The sequence below is a fragment of the Parasteatoda tepidariorum genome, chromosome 12, assembly GCF_982258835.1.
Source record: "Parasteatoda tepidariorum strain Cologne lab strain chromosome 12, Ptep-v5.0, whole genome shotgun sequence".
NCBI lineage: Eukaryota > Metazoa > Arthropoda > Arachnida > Araneae > Theridiidae > Parasteatoda > Parasteatoda tepidariorum.
Window position 1 is genome coordinate 59,413,013 of NC_141766.1, and position 21,287 is coordinate 59,434,299.

The following is a 21,287-nucleotide window of genomic DNA, read 5'->3' on the forward strand; positions in this document are numbered from 1 at the left end:
ACATATCAGTTTGACTATTGGTTATTTCATTGTTATTACTATTTTATTTAGTTATCTAAATCTATTTCTCAAAATATACTAATTTTTGTATAACATCAATCATGTTCTAATATTCTTACCTGAATATATTTTCAAAATTTCTTTAATATTGTTGCTAATCTTTCACTACTTATTAAAAAATTTAAATAACTGCTCGTTCCTAATCTGGGAGATGTGGTTGAACTGGATAAGTAGACAATATGAGTTTTTCAAACCATGTCTGGAGACTGTACTAACTACATGTACAATTTATACTGCTTTCACTGTTAACGTAGTGAATAAAGAACTTGCAATAAGAGCCCTAGAATAAAAGAAACACTAGTCCAGGGGTGACGAACCTTTGTACACCAACGTGCCATTTTTTTTCTAAAAAATTGTTTAATGAGGTCATAGACGTGCCGTCAAATAATTTTGACTTCGTGATTATAGGGAAAATAATAATACTAAATACTATCAACTCAAAACTCGTTATTTACATGGGAAATTTTTTTTATTGCAATGTCTCAGTTATACGCGTTATTCAACTTAAAGTAACATCAGTGTGACTTCTGTTGTTGCAGATTAGATGACCAATAACTTATATTAGGTTGTAAGATGTTAGTCTAAGCAGGACTGTTGATTTTTTTGCTAGTTATTTATTGTTAGTTTGTTTTTTACTGTTAATAATTATTTTTTAGCATTAATTTTTAATTTTTTTATTAATAATTATTTATTATTTTCTTTGTTTTCTGTGAATTTTAATTTAATTGTTACATATGCTTCATAGCGTAATAACATTTGTGTAATAACAATTCATAGTGTAACAACAATTGTGATCTGTGGAGTGCCCAAAATATTGCGTGGCATAAGTGGCACGCGTGCCATTAGTTCGCCATCCCTGCTCTAGTCTAACCCTCCTAAAACCATATATGGGCCGAGATGGAGCCATGAAAGTTCAGCCATATGTTATCTCTGTCATCTAGATGGATAACATTTTCACTATGGGGAGGCATAAATAAGTTGTTGTAAAATAACTTGGAAACAGTTTCATGTTAACATATTTTATTTAATGTTTTTCCAATAGAGCTTCTTCTTGTCATCAACTAAAAAAGAAAAATATTACAATTATTGTAGAAAATAAATAGAAAAATTAAACTAATACGTTTGAAATTACTTAACTCAAAAGTGCTAGTATTTTGCAAAATGAACATTTTGTTTGTAATTTGAATTCCTCATTTTAGCCCATTTGAAAAACTTTTTATAGAAATTAAATATAATTTTTTTTCTTACTAATGATTATTTTGCCGAGCAATAGAAAAATCGACGTAAGTGACAAATTTTAATATATATATTCGTTATATATTTGGCATTGTTGTATATCATAAGCTACTTATTGCCAAAGAATTTTTTTTCAAAATTCAATTTTGTTTTATTAGTTTTTTGAAATTCTATTTTAACGTTCAATTCGACTTCATTCAATTCTGTTTTCCATAGCAATAGACAGGTTAGTCCTAATGACGTCACCAAAGTGTTCCAATATTAGAAGATGAAACCGAAGTTTAACATGGCATTTCCTGTCAAAACTGAAGTGGCATATGTTTTTCGTTGAATTTAAGTAACGAAATAGTTTGTTTAAGTATATTAAGGGTCTGATTTGGATAGAAAATAATCAGTTTGATTTAATAGCGTCATTCAGTTTAAGGCTTCTTAAATTGTAAAAAGTGAAAGATTAATTACGCTATATTATGTGTTACATTACGAAAGATGGTAACAATGGTATCATCGTTAAACTTCGAACTTTGTTTTTTGTACTTCGAACTTTGCTTTTGTTTTTGTTAATTAATCAAAATTAACCATGGAAAAGATTATTCATGTTTGTTTGTAGCACAGAAAATAATTGAAAACATAAAATAATAATAAAAATAATGAGGGAGTGACCACTTGGATCAGTCTGCGTAGGGACCGAGGGTGTGCGGTATTGGTCCTCGTTAAACTGTGCTACCGTAAAGTGCTCGACTTCGCGCGCAGGTCGTCGGGCTACCGAAGCGGGGGTGCCATCCCCTCCGCAGAGGATCAAAATTGTGGTGGCATGTCTTCGGATCATCCTCTGGGATGTTTCCCAGACCGTCGCCAATAGCCCATTGTGCAGCTTTAGTGCGACGTAAATTAACAACAACAACAAATTTCATCTTTTGTTTTCATATTTTGTAATCTGGCAATCTTTCTGCGAAAACATTTTTAAATCCTTCTTGAAAAATTTTCTGTCCTTGTAAGTTGATCTGATTTTGCTACTCGCTTGATAGTCTCTTTTAAATGTTTTTTATTTTATTTTATTTTCTGTTTTTACATGCTATTTTTACTTTTTGTGATCTATTTTTTTTGTTGTTATTTTTATAAAATAATTTTTTGAGTGCTCCTCACACTATTGTATTGGCTTTATTGATACAATATCAGAAAGCACTCTGTTTTGCGGATATAATCGTGTGGGCTGAAGAAAAGATTATATCTTTTTTTTCCCGGTTTTATTTTTCCGGTTTTTTAAATAAAATTTCATCCTTTCTTTTTTTTTCTTTTTTTAATACATTATATAAACTGTTGTTTGTTATTTTTTACTTATTATTCCACCCCCCCCCCTTTTTTTTTTCTTCATATGTCTATAATTTTTCTTTGTTTTATTCTTCATTTTGAACTTATATATATATATATATATATATATATATATATATATATATATATATATATATATATATATGTAACATAAAAAGCTTCTATTAATCTTTTTATATCAGCTTCTTCGTTATAAAACAACTCCTATTTTATTACTAATTAATCGAACTGCTTTTGACTGCTTCGAAGTCGAACTACTTTTTCACACTTTTAAAAGCCACATCCTGTATCTAAATCTATTTTTGGCCCAACTATGCATAAATTTAAATAAAGACATTCTTCCCTTTTAAGCTTCGTGGGAATTACTCGAGCTAGTTCTTAAACCAATAATAATCTGTAAGATTTCCCTCTTTTCCCTAAATAGAGACATTTTCAGAAAATTTGCAAGATTTTCCCTACCAGAAAGAATGATCGCTGATGGAGTAAACATCACTTTTTCGCTAACACTCAACAAAGTATGACATAAATAAAGTTACTCTGATTTAATCAAAATCCTGTGTCTGTTTCCCTTGCTCGGTCCGACTGCATCTTTCTACATATATATATATATATATATATATATATATATATATATATATATATATATATATATATATATATATATATATATATATATATATATATATATATATATATATATGAATATTAAAATCACTAGCGTGTGGAGAGTCATAGGAGAAGGTCAGTTTCTGTTTTGACTTTTAAATAGATTAAAAACTTTTGAGTTCAGAAACTATATGGAACTGAAATAAAAAGTTCCAAAAGAAACCGTATTGGAAATTTAAAAAAATATTTTTGACAAGTAATTACGAAAAATATTAGGAAAGGGGAAAATATCGCCATCCTCCCACATTCGTATTCGAGCGTTGCGTTCGCGAATAGAACATAGTGCTTTGTTTCTGTATCTTAATTAATTACCTACAAACAGAAAATGTAATATTAACTTAATAACACATATTATTATTGCTGGGAATTCATAATAATTAAAGGAAAATTCTGGGGAAATATTCAATCATTTATATAAATAAAGAAAAGTTTTCGTGAATATTGACTAAAGTAAAACAATAGCTGTCTGTCTGATAGTCTGACTTCAATGAGTTAAGGGTAAAAATTATTGTAATAATTTTAACCCTCAGCGCATTGCTGTCAGACTAGCAGTAACAATTAATAGTCAGTAACAATTGAACTGTTATAAACCAAATACACACCTATTGCACTATTACAGACTATTTTTAATTAATTAATAGTTATAATTAATTAATAGTTATAATTAATTTCCTTTCGTTTGCGCTTTATATGCAGGTCCTGGCCAAATTATTAGGCGCACTGTAAGTCCTAAAATCCTAATTAACTAAAATCCTAAAATCCTAATTAAGTGAAATCCTAATTAACAGCTTCATTATTTTCACTCGGCTGTAACTGGTTTAAACTTATTTATGATCATGCATGAATTGTTTAACATTGTAATGTAAAACAAATAGGAAGTATATAAAAAGTCTCCCGAATAAAAACCCATTACATGTATGTTTAAATATAAAAGTATTGCATATAATTTCGTGTAACACATGTAATTATTAAAAATCTACGATGTGTCTAATAATTTGGTCTAATTATTATAATATACTAATATAATACATGATATAACAAATATTCTAATTTATACAATATATCGTCGAATTTAACCAGTTGATGCCCGAACGTGAACAAGTACAAACCTGTTTCAGTAGCGTAAAAACAATAAAGCTGTATTGTATCACCTGATAATTAAGATTTTACATAGTACGTCTAATAAATTGGCCAGGGACTTTATCTATTAACCTTCAACGCACCACATTCAGACCGGTAAAATAACAAATGTCTTGCTTTAACTTAAAGCCTCAAAATATATGTTTTTTTCTTGTCTTCCATGCAGTCTTATTTCATAATTAGAATTTCAGAGAAGATAATGAGTTATGTTTTTTTGTAGGAGCCATTAAATAGACATTTCCATGAAAATCTAATAAAAGAATGAAACCACAAATTTAGAAAAAGGCAAACATTTAACATTATAAATCCAAATTTGTATTATTTTAATTAATAAAATGAGAAAAACAATTTTAGCAGAAAAATTTAAATTATGTGCAGCACTTGATCAGGGGACACACAGGAGCTGTTGTCAGTGGTGAACCCGATGGCCCATAATGGAAAATCAAGTAAGAAAAAGCAATTAGAAAAAATGTAAACGCAAAGAAAAATAAATGACAAATAATCACAAAGTAAGTCTAAATAATGACGTATATGAACGAAGACATAATAAAGAGAAGCCCACAGATAAGAAAAATAAAATATATATTGCCAAATCATTAAAAAAACTTTAGAAATAAATCAACCCCTTTTTTGAAAATCTTGAAAAAGAGAAAAACATTGAATGAGTAAAAAGTTTAGAAAGGTGTCTATATGCTTTAGGAACATAAAATCCTTAATTTCAAAGCCTATTTATGCGGGATTCAATATCGGCCGTCTTTAAAATATTTTGGATTAAAATATCATAATTACAGTGATTAAAAGTCTCGTATTAAGAAATATCTTAAATTTTCATTATTTTTGTTATTGTCTGCTAAAATTGTTTTTCTGACTTTATAAAATAAAAAAGATCATATTTTTTAACGTATAATAATCGTAATTATAAAATAAACAAAAATAATAAAATAAAAGCATTTTAAACATTTGAAGTCATAAAGTTATTAGTGAAAAAATAAATTAAGGTTTTAAATATAAATTCGACATATGCATACATTAAAGAAATATTCAGTCTATGCAGAGTGCATTGATTCTACATGGTACAGTATTGAGTACTGTTCTTCGTTCAGCATTAAAAATTTATTTTTTATATTAGATAAGTTAACAATCTCCCAAAAGTTAAATAAGCTCCAAAATAAACAAATGAAACCAATATTTTAATTTATGATAAGAGGAATTAAGAACAATGCTAACATTTCACTAATACCTTTTAATCAAATATTATAGAATCGACTGTTCATCTATACAGAAAACGTAGTTCTGTAAAAAAGTCCTAAACTAATTGACAAAATTCAAATCCCAAACTAATAACCCAGTTCCTAATTTTTTTTCCGATTGTCCTTAAACTAAAAATCAATGATCAATTCTTTTCTATCCAAACTAGATCCTTTAAAGTCATTTCATTATTTTGAGTTTAATGGGAAACAATGCCATGTTTAGAATTGAGTGCTGTGAAGGACACTGACAATGTAGGATTCTTTTCTCGAAATTTACCACATTTCAACTACACGATCGCTTTTAAATTAAGAGATTAAAAAAAGCATCATTAATTTAAGTTTAAAAAATGTGCAGATTTTGTATTTTTCATTTCCAACATTATTAAGATTTAGTGTACATGTGAGACGGACATTTGCTTTTTCTTCTCATTTAGTGCATCGAATTGACAGATTTAATAATGTATTTATTTGTGTAATAAGAAACTTTATTTTTTTAGCTCCTTATATTTATATTATTGCTAAGCTATTGGAAAGCTCTTAAATCTTTCAACGACAATAAGAAATGAAAACACTAAAAGGTGAAAGACTTTTTTTTATCACATTTCCTCGGTTCGTTCTAGCATTAACAACGAAGACGCTCACTCAACTATTTATTTTCATATTCAAACACCTTTCAGTCAAGGTCATTTGCTTCGAGTTAATAAGGCGAGCTTTTCATTCTTAACTCAGTTCAAAAACCGTGTTTTAGAAAAAAGCTCAACGAAAAAAAAATGCTCATCTTCAATGTTCAACCCGAATTTCACACCTAAACGAAGAATTTCGTACTTAACTTCTTTTTATCGCTAAGCATAGTCATACAAATGCTCCTCTTTAATGTTTTAGTTGTGCTTAAACACGCCTCTTCAGCTGTGTCCATTTTCTTAAATAAGTATTTTTAGCTGTGTCCAGAAATAATAGCTCACCAACGCTATGTTTATCAGGATTGATACCTGGTGTTCTTCTTGAAGTAGTTTTTGTCGATTGAAATTTTATGGATTTGGTCTATTATTCAGAATTTAAGCTGGTTAATCTATCAACAGCTCGTATGCATATATTAGAAACAGGTGATATCAAGCAAAAATGTGTTCTTACAGTCTTAAAACGCATGGGTTTGGTAAATGTTACAAGGAACTATAATATCACAAAAATGTTCAAACTTTGGAATTAAACAATACTAATGACCAAATTTTCTTTACGCATGCTGTAACTGGAATAAAACATATTTATTAAAGCCGCTTTATTTTCTATTGGGGCGCTTTTTTTTTAGATCAACCTGCTAGTCTTTCTTATAAAGTAAGGTCAGAGTCTGGTTGATAGGGCACTCGGCCCCTTCCTAAGAGTTCGTGGGTTCGATCCCAGCCGGCCGAAGAGTCCCCGTGTAGTATATGGTGACTGATGCATGTTAAATCTGTCGAGTCGCTAAGTTCTACATGTACCCATGACAAATCAATACCTCTGGGGGTACTCATCCAGAGTTCCCTTGTCTTCTGGATTGGATTCAAAATGACAAGGCTACTGAGTTGAGAATCATTAGTACCCAAAAATTAGATCGGATATAAAATAAGACCGGACTACATTTCCAGCGAGATTTTTTCTGTCTTTAAATAAATTGTATAGGGATCCCATAGTGACTGTATATCACTGAATGTGAAGAGCCTTTATTAAGAAGTATTTTGTAGCAAGGGCCTTTAGAAGTTTTGTTTCTTCTCTGATTTGTATTATTTAGATCATAAAAGGTCCACTATTGAAAGAAACTTCTAATATAATTCTGATATCCAGTAATATTGGAAGTTCATTAAAATTTATTTACGAAACGTTCAGAAGTAAATAAATATTTTTCTATTTTTGATATTTTAGCATTTAATATTTATTTCAAACTTTAATGAACATGTATAACATTACTTTATATCATTTGATATGAAAGTTAAGAAAAAGAAATTGTTTTAGTTTTATGTTTTTATTTTAATTATGATATTTGTTGCATTTTTAAGCAAATTTGATTGCATTTTCATGGGCATTTATAGGAATGTTTTAGGTCATCAAAATCCAAACTGACTGTTTGATATTATTAACTAAAGATTTTAAAGTGTGTTTTGAAATTATCATATAAAAGTATTCATATAGAAAAACTGTTTTTTTTTTATCAATTTTTAGAGAATGAATTGTTAAGAAAGAAATTCTACTCACTTGATTGGAGCATCATTTACTGTTCTTATTTATTTGATTAGATTTAATCATCGAAATTATCTTTTAGCTTATAACTTCTTTTCTTCGTATTTCGAATTCTATCTATCGCGTCGAATTTTTGTTTTAACAATATTTGATCATTTATGTTTGGGAACTTTGCTCCAGCAACATTAAAGTACTTTTTACTCATGTTTTGAAATTTTGAAATATTGCTGTCGTCCAAATTTTTTCTCTCTTTGATTTGAAGATCAGATTTTTCGATGTCATCGAAATTTCCCCCGTTTTGAACTTCGTTCCCATCAATTTTCCTTTGCAGATCTGTTTTCTCAGTTTCATCAAAATTTCTTTTTCCCATACTTCGAAATCCTGCTCTGTCGATTTCATCAAAATTTCTTTTGCCTATATTTCTGAATCCCGCACTGTCAATTTCATCAAAATTTCTTTTCCTCATACTTCCGAATCCTGCTCTGTCAATTTCATCAAAATTTCTTTTCTTCATGTCTTGGAATCCTGCTCTGTCAATTTCATCAAAATTTCTTTTCTTCATGTCTTGGAATCCTGCTCTGTCAATTTCATCGAAATTTCTTTTCTTCATGTCTTGGAATCCTGCTCTGTCAATTTCATCAAAATTTCTTTTCGCCATACTTCGGAATCCTGATCTATCAATTTCATCAAAATTTCTTTTCCCCATGCTTCGAAATCCTGCTCTGTCAATTTCATCAAAATTTCTCTTCCCCATGCTTCGGAATCCTGCTCTGTCAATTTCATCAAAATTTCTTTTTCTCATATAACGTAAAGCATTTTTATCGAGATTCATTAAAACTGGCTTATAAGGACTGTTTGGTCTTTTTTCCTTAATTTCTCGGAGAACTACTCCACCACCGATTTTGTCCAGGGGTGCATATCTTTTCAAGATTTTCTTTTCAGAAGATATCTGAAATATAATATTAAAAATAGCACACTTTAAAAATCTTGTGCAAATACTTCGCAAAAATTCTTAAAACTCATTGAAATCAGTTAAATTTGTATGACATCTAATATTTTCTATGCTGATAAATTTCCTAAAAAAGAGACCCTATATCAATGCTCACCTTTCATTCAGAGAATGAAATTAAAAAAAATTTCTTTCAAAATATTTAATACACTGTAAAACTGTTATGTAATACAAATTTGATGTTTAACAACTCTAAAAATTGTGTCATCCCCCCCCCCCCCAAAAAAAAATTTGCAGCAATTTTCTCTTTTTCCTTATAACAACTAAACGGTGTACCCTACTTAAAACTTTGTGCACACCAAAATTAAAGGACATTAAATGCTACATCCTTAAATTTGATTGAACGATTTGATCAGAATAAGTTGTGATAAAAATTCAAAAATGTTTCCACTTCGGCTGAAAAAAAAAGTCTTACTTTCACTTGAAGTCGAAATGTAAGATACCATAATTCAATAATTCATACGATAACTCAATAATGTAAATACAATAAAAAATTGTTGCAGTGTTCTTTTTTAGTAATTAGTTGAGCGAATCCAAAATGCTATAATGTCCAGGGAAAAGGAAAAAAAAATAAAAAAAACGCGCCTCAAATTAATTCCCGAAATGATTTAACTTCTCTGCTAAACTTTTGAAAACTAAAAAACGGCTAAATTTTAGTCACTTTTACATTAAGATCAAGAGAGTGAGTTAATCCTTGCATATGCTGGATATCATCACTTTTAAAGAAGTAATTGACTATAAACCTATAGTGACAAGGTGCCTTATCCTAGCTTCATATAAAAGGTCAAATCAATGTAGAAAAGTTTCTTCATAATTTCATTTGAAAGGTTAAGTAAGCATGTTTCATAAATGCGTTTACAGTACATACTTGCCAAAATCTCGATTTATCTCGAATTTTTTTTTCTTTGGATAATTAGAATAGTAGTAAACTGTACGTTTTATCATTTCATGATTGATTTAATAAGTTTGATTCAGATTGACTTTGCCCACAACAATCAATACAATACAGTTTATATAAAAGACTTGATAATCATGTAGTGAATTTTTTTAAGAGCGGAAAAAATGAAATTTACTGAGTAACAACTTTTAATTCATACCGCTTTAAATATTATGGGAACTTCTGGGTTTGCATCTATGACAGTATTCATGAGATTGAGTTTTTTTTTCTTTCCAGATAGTCTTAACCGCTTTCCTTATTATCCCGAGTTAACTCGGGTATGTATATATTGCAAATATTTATTATCCCGAGTTAACTCGGGTATGTATATATTGCAAATATTTATTATCCCGAGTAAACTCGGGCATTGCTGAATTCGTCAGTACGCTTTGTTTTATCACGTTTTTATTCGACCGACAGCAAAACAAAAAATAATAATAATCTGCTGGTATTGGAAGTTTGCCAAGTTTTGTTGGGGAGTTCTGCTATTTGTGGGACTGCAGACGTATTTTGTACAATTGTATGTACGATGGTTGATGAATTTACATAGAAAAAAAGAGTGAAAAAATGGCGTTCGCAGGAGAAAGTGAAAGTAATGCAGATGATTTTTCAGTTTATGAAAATGTGAACAGATACAAGGACAAATATTTAACTTTTTTCATTTTCCCGTGATAATTTGAGATAGTAAACTAAACTGATATTAAATTAAATATTGTTCGCGCATAAAAAAAAAATTAAAATTTCAGCTTAGGACTTGTGTATTATGTTTTACTTTAGTTCCTTGTATTTATTAATGAAATAAAAAAATATGTTGATTTTTTGAATTTTTTTTCCTCAAAAAAATTGGTAATGGAAGCGGTTAATAACTATTTGCTAATGTGTTTATTATTGGTAAATATCTTTAGAAAGCAGTGTTGTAATTTTTCTTCTTAAATGTAATATTTTTTCAATGAAATTTATTCCAGTCGATTATATTGCCTATGTTTTATAGATTATATATATTTATGAATTAAAAACTAATAAATCATGCTCTGTCAAGTTATATTTTTGACTAGTGTAATTGCAATTGACTGCAGTACAACATTTTTAAAATTCTCCTCCTTTGAGACGCTAAGGTATTTCACTCACTTGTTTAGTAAAACCTATATTTTTTCATGAATTATTTCTTATTAGCGCCGGCCAGGTGGCCGAGCGGTTAGCTCGCCTGACTGAGAAGCCAATGGCTGCGGGTTCGAATCCCGCTTTGTGCATGGATGTTTCTCTCTCTTGTGTTGTCCTCTGTAGTGTGTGATGTATGAAAGTGGCCCACCCTATAAACAGGTTTGTGGCAGTGTGGCGTGGGCAATGTTACTCGCCTCCGTGACTTAGGTTCACAGGTGCCCACTGGGTAACGCGAAATGAGTAACAACTCTGGCATCTTCTAAGGCGAAACGAATAAAGTTCAGTGCCTGCCATTGGAAAAAAAAATTCTTATTAGCAAAATATGTTCAATAAAATTCGTTTAACAGATTTTGTTAAGCAAAATTAAATTATGCGACACCCTCACATTAGTAATCCATAGAAGTAAAATTTTGTTCATGAACTATGACCCCGTAGAAGTCAATCTGCATCACCATGTTCATAAATCAAGCCAAATGCAATCTGGTAGATATTGAAAAATAATTTTGAAATGTCGACCTAACATTAGCACAGCAAAATTCTCAAATTCAAGTTAGATAAAAATTGCGAGCAGGAAATTTATGTTGTTTAAATTTTATTTAAAATATGAAATTGTGGTTAAAAGGGATGGTGGAATAAATCCATATTTAAAGCATCTAAAATAACTTAACAGAAGAAAAATAATGCAGATTACTTTAAACTTTTAATTCAATAAATGGTACCAGAAATCAGATAAATTAATTTTAGACTATTATTGTATTTCTTGTTTAAATTGCAGCACAAGAAAAAGCAGCTTAAGTATGTATGTCATTCTGTCAAAGTATACTGAAGAGTATTCCATAATATTTTTCTGCAAATCTCCTTAACAAACGTTATTACTGCAGCTATTAAAAAAATATTTTTGAAAACTTTTTCAGACTTTTGGATCGGATCGTTCTCTGGTCGAGATTATAATCTGTTTTATTCTTGGCTATAAATGGGGCCAATGAAATCCACCCCTTAAATTCGCTTGGTTTCACCAAGAAGGCTTGATGGAATTTGATACAACTTTATTAATGTTTAATTTCCATCCGCTTCTGATCTGTTAAGCCTAGTTCTCTCTGTGTATGTTTGATTTACAAATTTCATTTTAAGAAGTGTCTTTATATTGTCGTATTAAAATACTGCTTCTTATGGTTAACTTATTTTATTGTAGTTATAAATATTAGTGTTACTGAACATCAAAAATAGTGCAAAAAGTAGCGTAAAAAAAGAAACATTCTTGGTAAAATAGTTACATTGTTGTGTAAAATAGTTACCTCCATTTTGGTGTTAAGGTACACAAATTTTTTTACAGGGTACACTATAAAAAAGTTTGTTGCATAGTTCCCACCATTTTTGGTGTTGAGGTAAGTTAAAAAAAATCTCAGTGCATGTAGCCACACTTTTTCTTTACTTTTTTTACTGCTATAGTTTTATTTTATTATTTTTTTTTCTGTTTACATACAGGCGAGACATATTTTGATGCGAATCAATTTATGTCTTCATTGCATAAACGTTTCGATTTAAAAACAAACGCATTTTAACTGATTTATTTGCACTTAAACAATTGTTATTTTATATAATTTGTTTTCCAGGCTAACTACAGCTTTGCATTGTAAAATGTATTTAGCTTATCTAGAGGCAACTTTACGGTGTGTGTTTCATTTGGATAAATCAGACAAGCAGAGACGAAAAACATGCACATCCCAAGGTTCTGTTTAAAAAATTGAATTAAACTATTGATCGTAATTAAAATTAATGAATCGATTTTAAGTTACTTTTAAATGCAAAACATTAGATTTATTTATTAAATATTTTACAAAAATGTCTGGTTTCATTTAACGCTGTTACCCTACTTTGTTGTTCTAGTTTGTTTCAAATAACTATTTTCTATATTTTTTTCTTACTTAAAAACTATTCTAAATATCTCGAGATTTGAAATAGATGAATTCCTATCCTATAGTGTTTTAATTTAGATACATTAAACTTGATAGAAACCTTAATTAAGGAATTCTTTAAACAAAAACTTTTCCTACGATCACTCAAAAAAGCGAAAAATCGATTGAATGAAAGGAATTTCGTTTATTGTAGTTGAAATAAATTGCTAACTTTTCAAGTGCAAATGTTATTCAAATAGAGTTTCATCCATTTGAAAAGGAAATACCAACAAATCTTTTTCGAATCAATTTCTATCTGAATGTTTTCAAAAGGATTAATTCCCCTTTTCTTTTTAAAATAAACAGTCATTTTTTCCGTTAAATTTAAGTCACGTAAATAATTTTCAAACTTTTTGAAAGGTTCAATTTTAAAACCAGACTAAACAGGGAGAGAATATATTTTTTATAATCTTTGTAAAATACGAGAAGGTTTTTATTATTCCGACCCTATTGTGAAACTGAGTGGTCACATCCATTTCATTTGATCACTTCTTTTAATACAGTTCTTTTTCTACGAGATTCCCTTTGAATTGCATTTTCTATTAGTATAAAACTAGATGATTTTTTATATACATTACCGACTCAATTTTGAGTTTACGACTATCAATGTTCGTATAGCCTTCGAATTTTGAACCTGACCCACAAGGGAACTCGTTGATCAAACAACGGGACACACTAGTCTTTGATGAAACTAGCCCACATTTGCGTTACATGGAGAAGAAAATCAGGAAAATCTTACACGGTTTGCCAGTTCGTAAGAGTATTCTAGCCCATGATCAATTTACCAGGGATGATATTTTAAGTCAGTACTGTGGTCAGTGCAAGCCGAGCGTAGAAATCGTATCTATCAGCCATTACTTAGATGTTGTTGTTGTTGTTATTTATGCTACTTTCCAATACCAGCAAGATTGCTTGGGAATCAAGCGGATTTTTAAGGCAGAGGGTGCGTTTCTTATTTTTTTAGAAGCGCCATCTTAGGCCAAGAATACGACTTCATCCACGCGCGCGTTACGGTTCGTTTTAAGGGCAGGACACAATCATGTTTAATTCATTTATCCACATATCGTAATTTTGACCCAAATCAGAGAACGATCAATCTCTAATTTAGTACCACTAGAGGTATTGATTTGTTATGAGAAATTTGAGGACTTTGTGACCCTGGAAGATTTAATGTGCACCAGTCACCATTTAATACGCGAGGATTTTTCGGTCGGTGAGATTCGAACTCACGTTCTAACGAACACGAGCCCAACGTCCTACCAACCAGGCTATCCTGATCCATCGCTGGGGTCGAACTGTGGTTGCCTCATAAGAAAGAGGACTCATGAACAGCTTTTCTTCGATTAAGTTTTTCTTTCTGAAAGGGACTGAACTTTGTAATCTGTGTAACGGAAGCTATATTAATAATATACTGTTAACGTTGTTTTACAAAACAATATTAAAATTTGGTAATATTTTATTCAATGTATATTTCACAGTCCAGTATATATTTCATTTAAATAATCAAAAATTTAAAATCTTCCCCATTAAAATCCATTAATAAAGTTGCATTTCAAAGGACCACCATAAAGACTTATTAAATGACATTTAAATGCAAATTGAGAAATTTGATGCTTCCGCAGCTTTTTACTTTAGAAATTTTAATGGCCAATAGGGTCATTCAAATGGGAATAATTATTACGATTAATAATAATTTCGTGTTCAATCCTTGCAAAAGATCAAGAATGCGAATAAAAATTTTAATATTATTTATTTATAAGCAAGCGTGTCAGTAATTCAATTTGTATTATAATGACAGTATAATTGTAATAGGAATTAAAGTTTAATTCTAATTGCATTTGCTAAAATATTTGTTGAAATTCAAGTACGGTAGTTACCTTTTGAATTCTTAAAACATTAAAAGCTTTCTAATAAAATTCCTTTTAATAGAAATCTATTCTTACTAAATTTGTATGTCAAACAATAAAAACTGAACCAATAAATTTGTTCATTTAAGCGAATTCACTAAAAGACAAAGTATATTATTCCTTTTCTAAACAAATCTCTCTAATCAAAATAAAAATAAAAATTTTTTTTTTCCAGATTGAATGTGATAGTTTAAAAGCATTTTTGTGTCAATTACTCTTGAATCAAAAACGAAAAGACTCTTATTTTAAAAAACGTTCCTTAATACTTATATCTTGAAAGAATTTTATTTAATATCTATGACGCGATTTCAATATAAAAGGGAGTAGTAATCAATGTAGTAAAGGAAAAAGCGAGTGCCTTTTTCAGACACAACCATCTCAGAAATCACTTTTTAATTTCAATCGTACTAAATACTTTTGAGAGAAATACAGTCCCTGGACAAATTATTAGACGCATTATTAGATTCTTAATTATCAGATGATACTATACAGCTTTATTGTTTTTATGAGATTGAAACCGGTTTGCACTTGTTTACGTTAGTGTACCAGTTGGTTTTAGACGATATATAATATAAATTTGACGATAGGATACATTAGACAATATATTATATAAATATACAGGGTGGTCCCGAATTCATGGTACAAACTTTAATGGTAGGTACAGGACATTGTAAGATTGATTTATTGTATAGGATTGTATAGTCGCAAGTGACGCGGTGAGGCGTAAACAGGGGAAATAAAAGGAAAGAGAAATGGAGTGATCGGTTGGTATCATTGCCGGTAGAGGGCAGTTGATGTCTAGCTGCCGTTGATAATGATGTATCGCAGTAGGGAAAAGCGCCATTCACAATTGTGCTGCAGCAATGTGCGTTGCAGCCGGATTTCGTAGGTAATGTGCTATTTACAGATGAAGCGACATTTTCACGCGAGGGTGTCTTTAATGCGCACAATTCCCATGTGCGGGCAACCGATAATCCACACGCAACGCGTCCACATGCGTTTCAACAACGTTTCTGTATTAATGTGTGGGCTGGTATTGTGAACGACTTTTTGATTGGCCCATACTTACTTCCCACGCGACTCAGTGGCGGAAGCTATCTTATTTTTCTGAAAGAAGTGTTACCACAACTACTGCATGATGTTCCGATCGCCATTCGTAACCGCATGTGGTTTCAGCACGATGGGGCGCCAGCACACTTCAGCATTGATGTACGGAATTACCTGAATGCCACGTTTGGTGCTCGATGGATTGGGCGTGGTGGACCAATCCCTTGGCCACCCCGATCTCCCGATTTATCGAGCCTCGATTACTTTTTATGGGGTCATCTAAAGCATCTTGTTTATGAGACTCCAGTTGACTCAGATGAGGATCTCGTCGCTCGCATATCTGTAGCTGCTGCAGGTGTGCGTGAAATACCAGGCATCTTTGAACGTGTACGCCAATCGCTCCATCGACGCTGTCAAGTATGTATCGCTTCTGGTGGACGCAATTTTGAACACTTACTGTAAGCATGACACTTGTCAACAACGCTTTCAATAAAATCTTTGTTTTTCTTTTCGACCGTTATTTCTCCTGTTTACGCCTTACCGCGTCACTTGCGACTATACATTCCTATACAATAAATCATTGTTATATTGTCCTGTACCTACCATTAAAGTTTGTACCATGAATTCGGGACCACCCTGTAGAACATTTATTTTATATCGAGCATTATACAGGGTGTTTATAAAGTCCCGGACCCATTTTGATGTTTAATAACTCATAAAATAATAAAGATAGATTAAAATTAATAACATAAATGGTTAGATAGACTCAAAAAGCTTCATGACCTTTGTCAATGAGCTTCCACGTGTGCCTCCTTCGTCGCACGGAGAATATCAAGTCGATAGGCAATTTCACGCCAGGTAGCGGCAAGTATGTCGGTATCCACAGAGGCTATTGCGGTTGTAATTCTGGCTTTCAGGTCATCAACATTCGACACAATCCTCCTGTAAACAATGTCCTTTATAAATCCCCAAAGAAAAAAGTCCAGCGGCGTTATATCGGGTGATCTGAGTGGCCAAGGAATTGGACCTCCTCGACCAATCCGTCTTCCTGGAAAATGGTCATTCAAAGAACTACGAACGATGATACCCCAATGAGGTGGTGCACCATCTTGTTGCAAAAAGACATGTGTCTGAAGCTCTTCTAGTTGTGAAAATACGAAGTTTTCCAATATGTCTAAGTATGCGACTGATGAGACCGTCTTTTCTGTAAAAAAGAAAGGTCCAATGACTCGGTCGTGCATTAGTCCACACCACACATTAACCTTTGGGGAATCCCTTTGCGTCTCACGGTATTCATGGGGGTTTTCAGATCCCCATATGTGCACATAATGCCATTAACAATGCCAGAAACATGAAAGGATGCTTCGTTGGAGAACATTATGCGCTTCAGAAAATCAGCATCTTCTATCTTTCCTACCATATCTGCTGTAAACCTCTAAAAAAGAAGGGGGCACACGTGAAAGTTCATTGACAAGGGTCATGAAACTTTTTGAGTCTATCTAACCATTTATGTTATTAATTTTAATCTATCTTTATTATCTTATGAGTTATTAAACATCAAAATGGGACTTTATAAACACCCTGTACTGGTATATTATAATGATTAGATCAAATTATGAGACGCAGTGTAATTTTTTAACAATCATTACACGATTTGCGCGAGTTTATACGCGATAATTTTATATTTAGACATACATATAATTTGTTTCCGGGAGATACTTCCTCTTTGTGTTTATTTTGAGAGTATTGCATTCTAATATTAGGCAATTGATGCGTAAACAAAGAGATGCATTCGAATAAAAACAATGTCACCTGATAGTTAGAATCTTATAGTGCATCTAATCGCAATATTTCTGTTCATTTTAACCTTTTTTTATGTTAAACATTGCTTAAAATGTCATCCCATGAATGAGTGAAAACACTCAAAATATAACATCGTCTTTAAAGATGTTATTTCCTTGAAGCAAGGGAAATCCTTTCGTAATTTCCTGTTTCTTTGCAATCTTTCTTGACATTTTCATAAGAAATCACTTTTTATAAAATAGGACTTCATATCATGAACTGTCTAATTTACATTGCAAAAATCAGGACAATTTTGTGTATTACTAAAGGCTAATGTGGTCCTAAAACTGTGATGCCTTACTATGAGACAAAAGGAGGAGACTATTAAGGATATCTAATTGGTTTCAAAGCCGCAGTCTCTGGCAAAATAATTAGATGCACTATAAGATTTTACGTAAAATCTTAAATATTAGGTGATACTATACAGCATTATTGTTTTGACGTGACTGAAACCGGTTTGCGCTTTCTTACGGTCGTTTATCAATGAGTAGACGATTTGATAAATTAGATAATATATTATATAAATATAGAATATTTATTATATCGGGTATTATATTATAATAATTAGACCAAACGATTCGACGCACTGTAGTGTTATAATAATGACATGTTTTGCCCCAGTTTATAGGCAATGCTATAATATTTAAATATGCATGCAATGGATTTTTATTCGGGAGATTTTTTATATATTTCCTATATGTATTTATTTTGAACGTATTACATTACAATGTTAACCGACTAATACACGAACATAAACAAATAAATAAAATATAGCGTAACGAATTCTTAATAAAGCCGTATTATGACCTGATAATTCAGATTTTACATAGAATCCCATAGTGAGTTTAATAATTTGACTGTATTCTATATGTAACATTCTTCTCAATAACTATTTAATTGATTTTGTTTTATATATTTAAAAATACATAGTTTAAAATGCTGTGTGTTAAACTTTCCATTCAGTCCTTACTTAATGAAACAGAATAATAATTATTATTGAGTTGCAAAAATGAGCATAAAAGTTTTGGCTTAAAAGAAGAAGACAATTGACCTCTCTCTTTGCCAAACAATTTCGATTATATTGTTCCTTTGAGGGTTATAAAACCGTCGAAAAAAAGGTAATTCAGTTGTTTCTTGGTAATTAGTACTAGTTAATTAATATGTTAACCTTTTGAGTAATTAAAATTGAAACTTGGTCCGAGAACGAAAGGATGATATTTTTTAGGAGCTCACAATGCATGATGTGCAATATGTAAAATAAGCACAATCTCTTGGCATATTATTAGGCTTAAGATTCTACGTAACCAGTTTACATTTGTTTATGTTGGTGTATTAATTGGTTAAAATAGTAATGCAATTAATTTGAAAATAAATACAAATCGGAAGTATATGAAAAATCACTCTATCAAAGCCCATTTCATTAATGTTTAAATATAAGAGTATTGCATATAAATTCGCGCAAAACATGCAATTATTAAAACACTACAATGCGCCTAATAATCTGGTCTAATTATTATAATATATTAATATAATACCTGATATAATAAATATTTATATGATATATTGTCTAATTGATACCCTAACGTAAACAAGTGCAAACCGGTTTCATTCTCATAAAAGCAATAGTATCACCTGATAATTAAGATTTTACATAGAATGTCTAATAATTTGTCCAGGGACTGTATTTAACCAATTTTTGAACTCCATAGATTGTTGCATTTTGAATATAAATGATTGATTAAATAATAAACAAGGAGTAAAAAGGAGTTTTATATACTAGATGGAAAAATACTCATAAACCAAAACGACATTGAAGTTTTTACAGAGAGTCAAGGAAAGCAAATAAAAATCTAAACACTTGTTTCATTCCAAAACGTACTAAGAGGCTACTCAAAACATCATAAAACAATTTCAAATACTAATTTTAAAAACCAAAATTTGAGTAGTTTTTTAGAAATAAGTTTTTAAAAATTGTAACGATCAAGAACATTTGTAGAAAAAAGAGCTAATCGGGTGGCGACAATCAGAAAATTTGTGGTGCTCATAATATAGACATTTTTAAAATCATTTAACAACACTAGATTGCCTAAGGAAGTCATTTTCACTGCCTTTAATTTCAATTAAAAAAAACAATTATGTATATAATGACACAATTTCTTAGGATTTCGTACAACATATAATTTTTTAGCGTTAATATTTACTAATAACTTGTTATAAAACCGTAAATAATATAAAAATATTAAAAATTAATTTTAAACAAATTTATTTACGCATTATTTATTCTTTTACAATCTTGTCATTTTGACTGCTTTTGGGCAATATAGGTATATACTAAGTTTCAATCTTTCTAGTGTTAAGTAATGATGGAATTTTGGATAAATGAAAATCGTATTTAACGAAAAATAATTCGTTTATAAACATCAACCCTTTGAACCTTTAAAATAGAATATTTCTACATAAAAAGCTTATTGAGGCATTGATTACCTTTTAAAAGTTTAATTGATAATTTCTCTTGCATTATTTCTATGTATTATCCTAGTATGTATTTTCTTATGCATTATTTTAGGTTTCAATTTAGAGCCCGAATTTTAATGACATAAAAAGAGCCCTAAAAATGCAAAAATGTACTTATCGCAAAAGAAGCCATATTAAGTAAAAATATTAAAACTAAAGTAATATTTTCCTCCTTAAAATTACTTCCATTAAATCAAAATATATAAAACAACGCTATACACGTTCTGAGTTCATTAAAATTTGAAATATATGTCAAAATAATAAGAATAAAAAAATATATACATTGACTACTAAACATAGTATAAAAAAAGGAAAAAAAATGCCCGAAAAATTTAAGAAATACTTTAAAATACAAAAATACTCTTAAAATTTTAAAAGAATGTCCTAAAAATAAAAAAAAAATTTCAGAAATGTAAATCGCTTTCAAAGCTTGCCAATACAAATATCATCAAAATCCGGGCCTTATTTATATTTATTTATTTTGAAATGAATTTATATTTGGAAGCTTCATTTTCTTTTAAATTTATTATTTTTCAACGCATTTTATTAAAAATATTGCTGTACATGCACTCTTAATGCAATGATATGAAATAATAAAGTCTTACCATTCCGCACAAAACAGCCATAAGTAGAAGGAAATACATAGCCATGGCTTTTCTGTTAAGAAAAGATTTTCGCGTCTTTCTTTAAATAATCAAAACTCCGCCTCTTTCATCAATACTAACCAATAAGATTCTTCATGGAATAGAATAGAATTTCTCTCTTTTTTTTTCTCAACCAATTTTAAATACTTCCAAACTCACTTATAACGAGAGCCCAGATTCACCGTCCGGTATAATGAATCCGGGATTTAGTGAACTCTCGGTTGTAATGAACATTTTTAGCTGTTTCACCCGCTTATAGTGAACAGTTGAGAAATCGGTTGTTCGTTTATAATGGACTTTCTTACAGCTATTTATATAAATGATATTTAGACTTTTGTAAGTTCAGTTCAAAAGTATATATTTGCGCTATTTTTTAATT

General features: G+C 30.4%; 1 protein-coding gene across 1 annotated transcript; it reads right to left on the minus strand.

Moving 5' to 3' along the window:
* Positions 1 to 1,063: 1,063 nt before the first annotated feature.
* Positions 1,064 to 20,960, minus strand: LOC107449377 (uncharacterized). The gene is made up of 3 exons (XM_016064882.4): positions 20,870 to 20,960; positions 7,908 to 8,841; positions 1,064 to 1,121 (listed from the first exon to the last, which is right to left on the minus strand). The coding sequence occupies exons 1-2, from the start codon at positions 20,912 to 20,914 to the stop codon at positions 7,951 to 7,953; spliced, it is 936 nt and encodes a 311-aa protein (XP_015920368.3). The 5' UTR covers positions 20,915 to 20,960; the 3' UTR covers positions 1,064 to 1,121; positions 7,908 to 7,950.
* Positions 20,961 to 21,287: the final 327 nt, after the last annotated feature.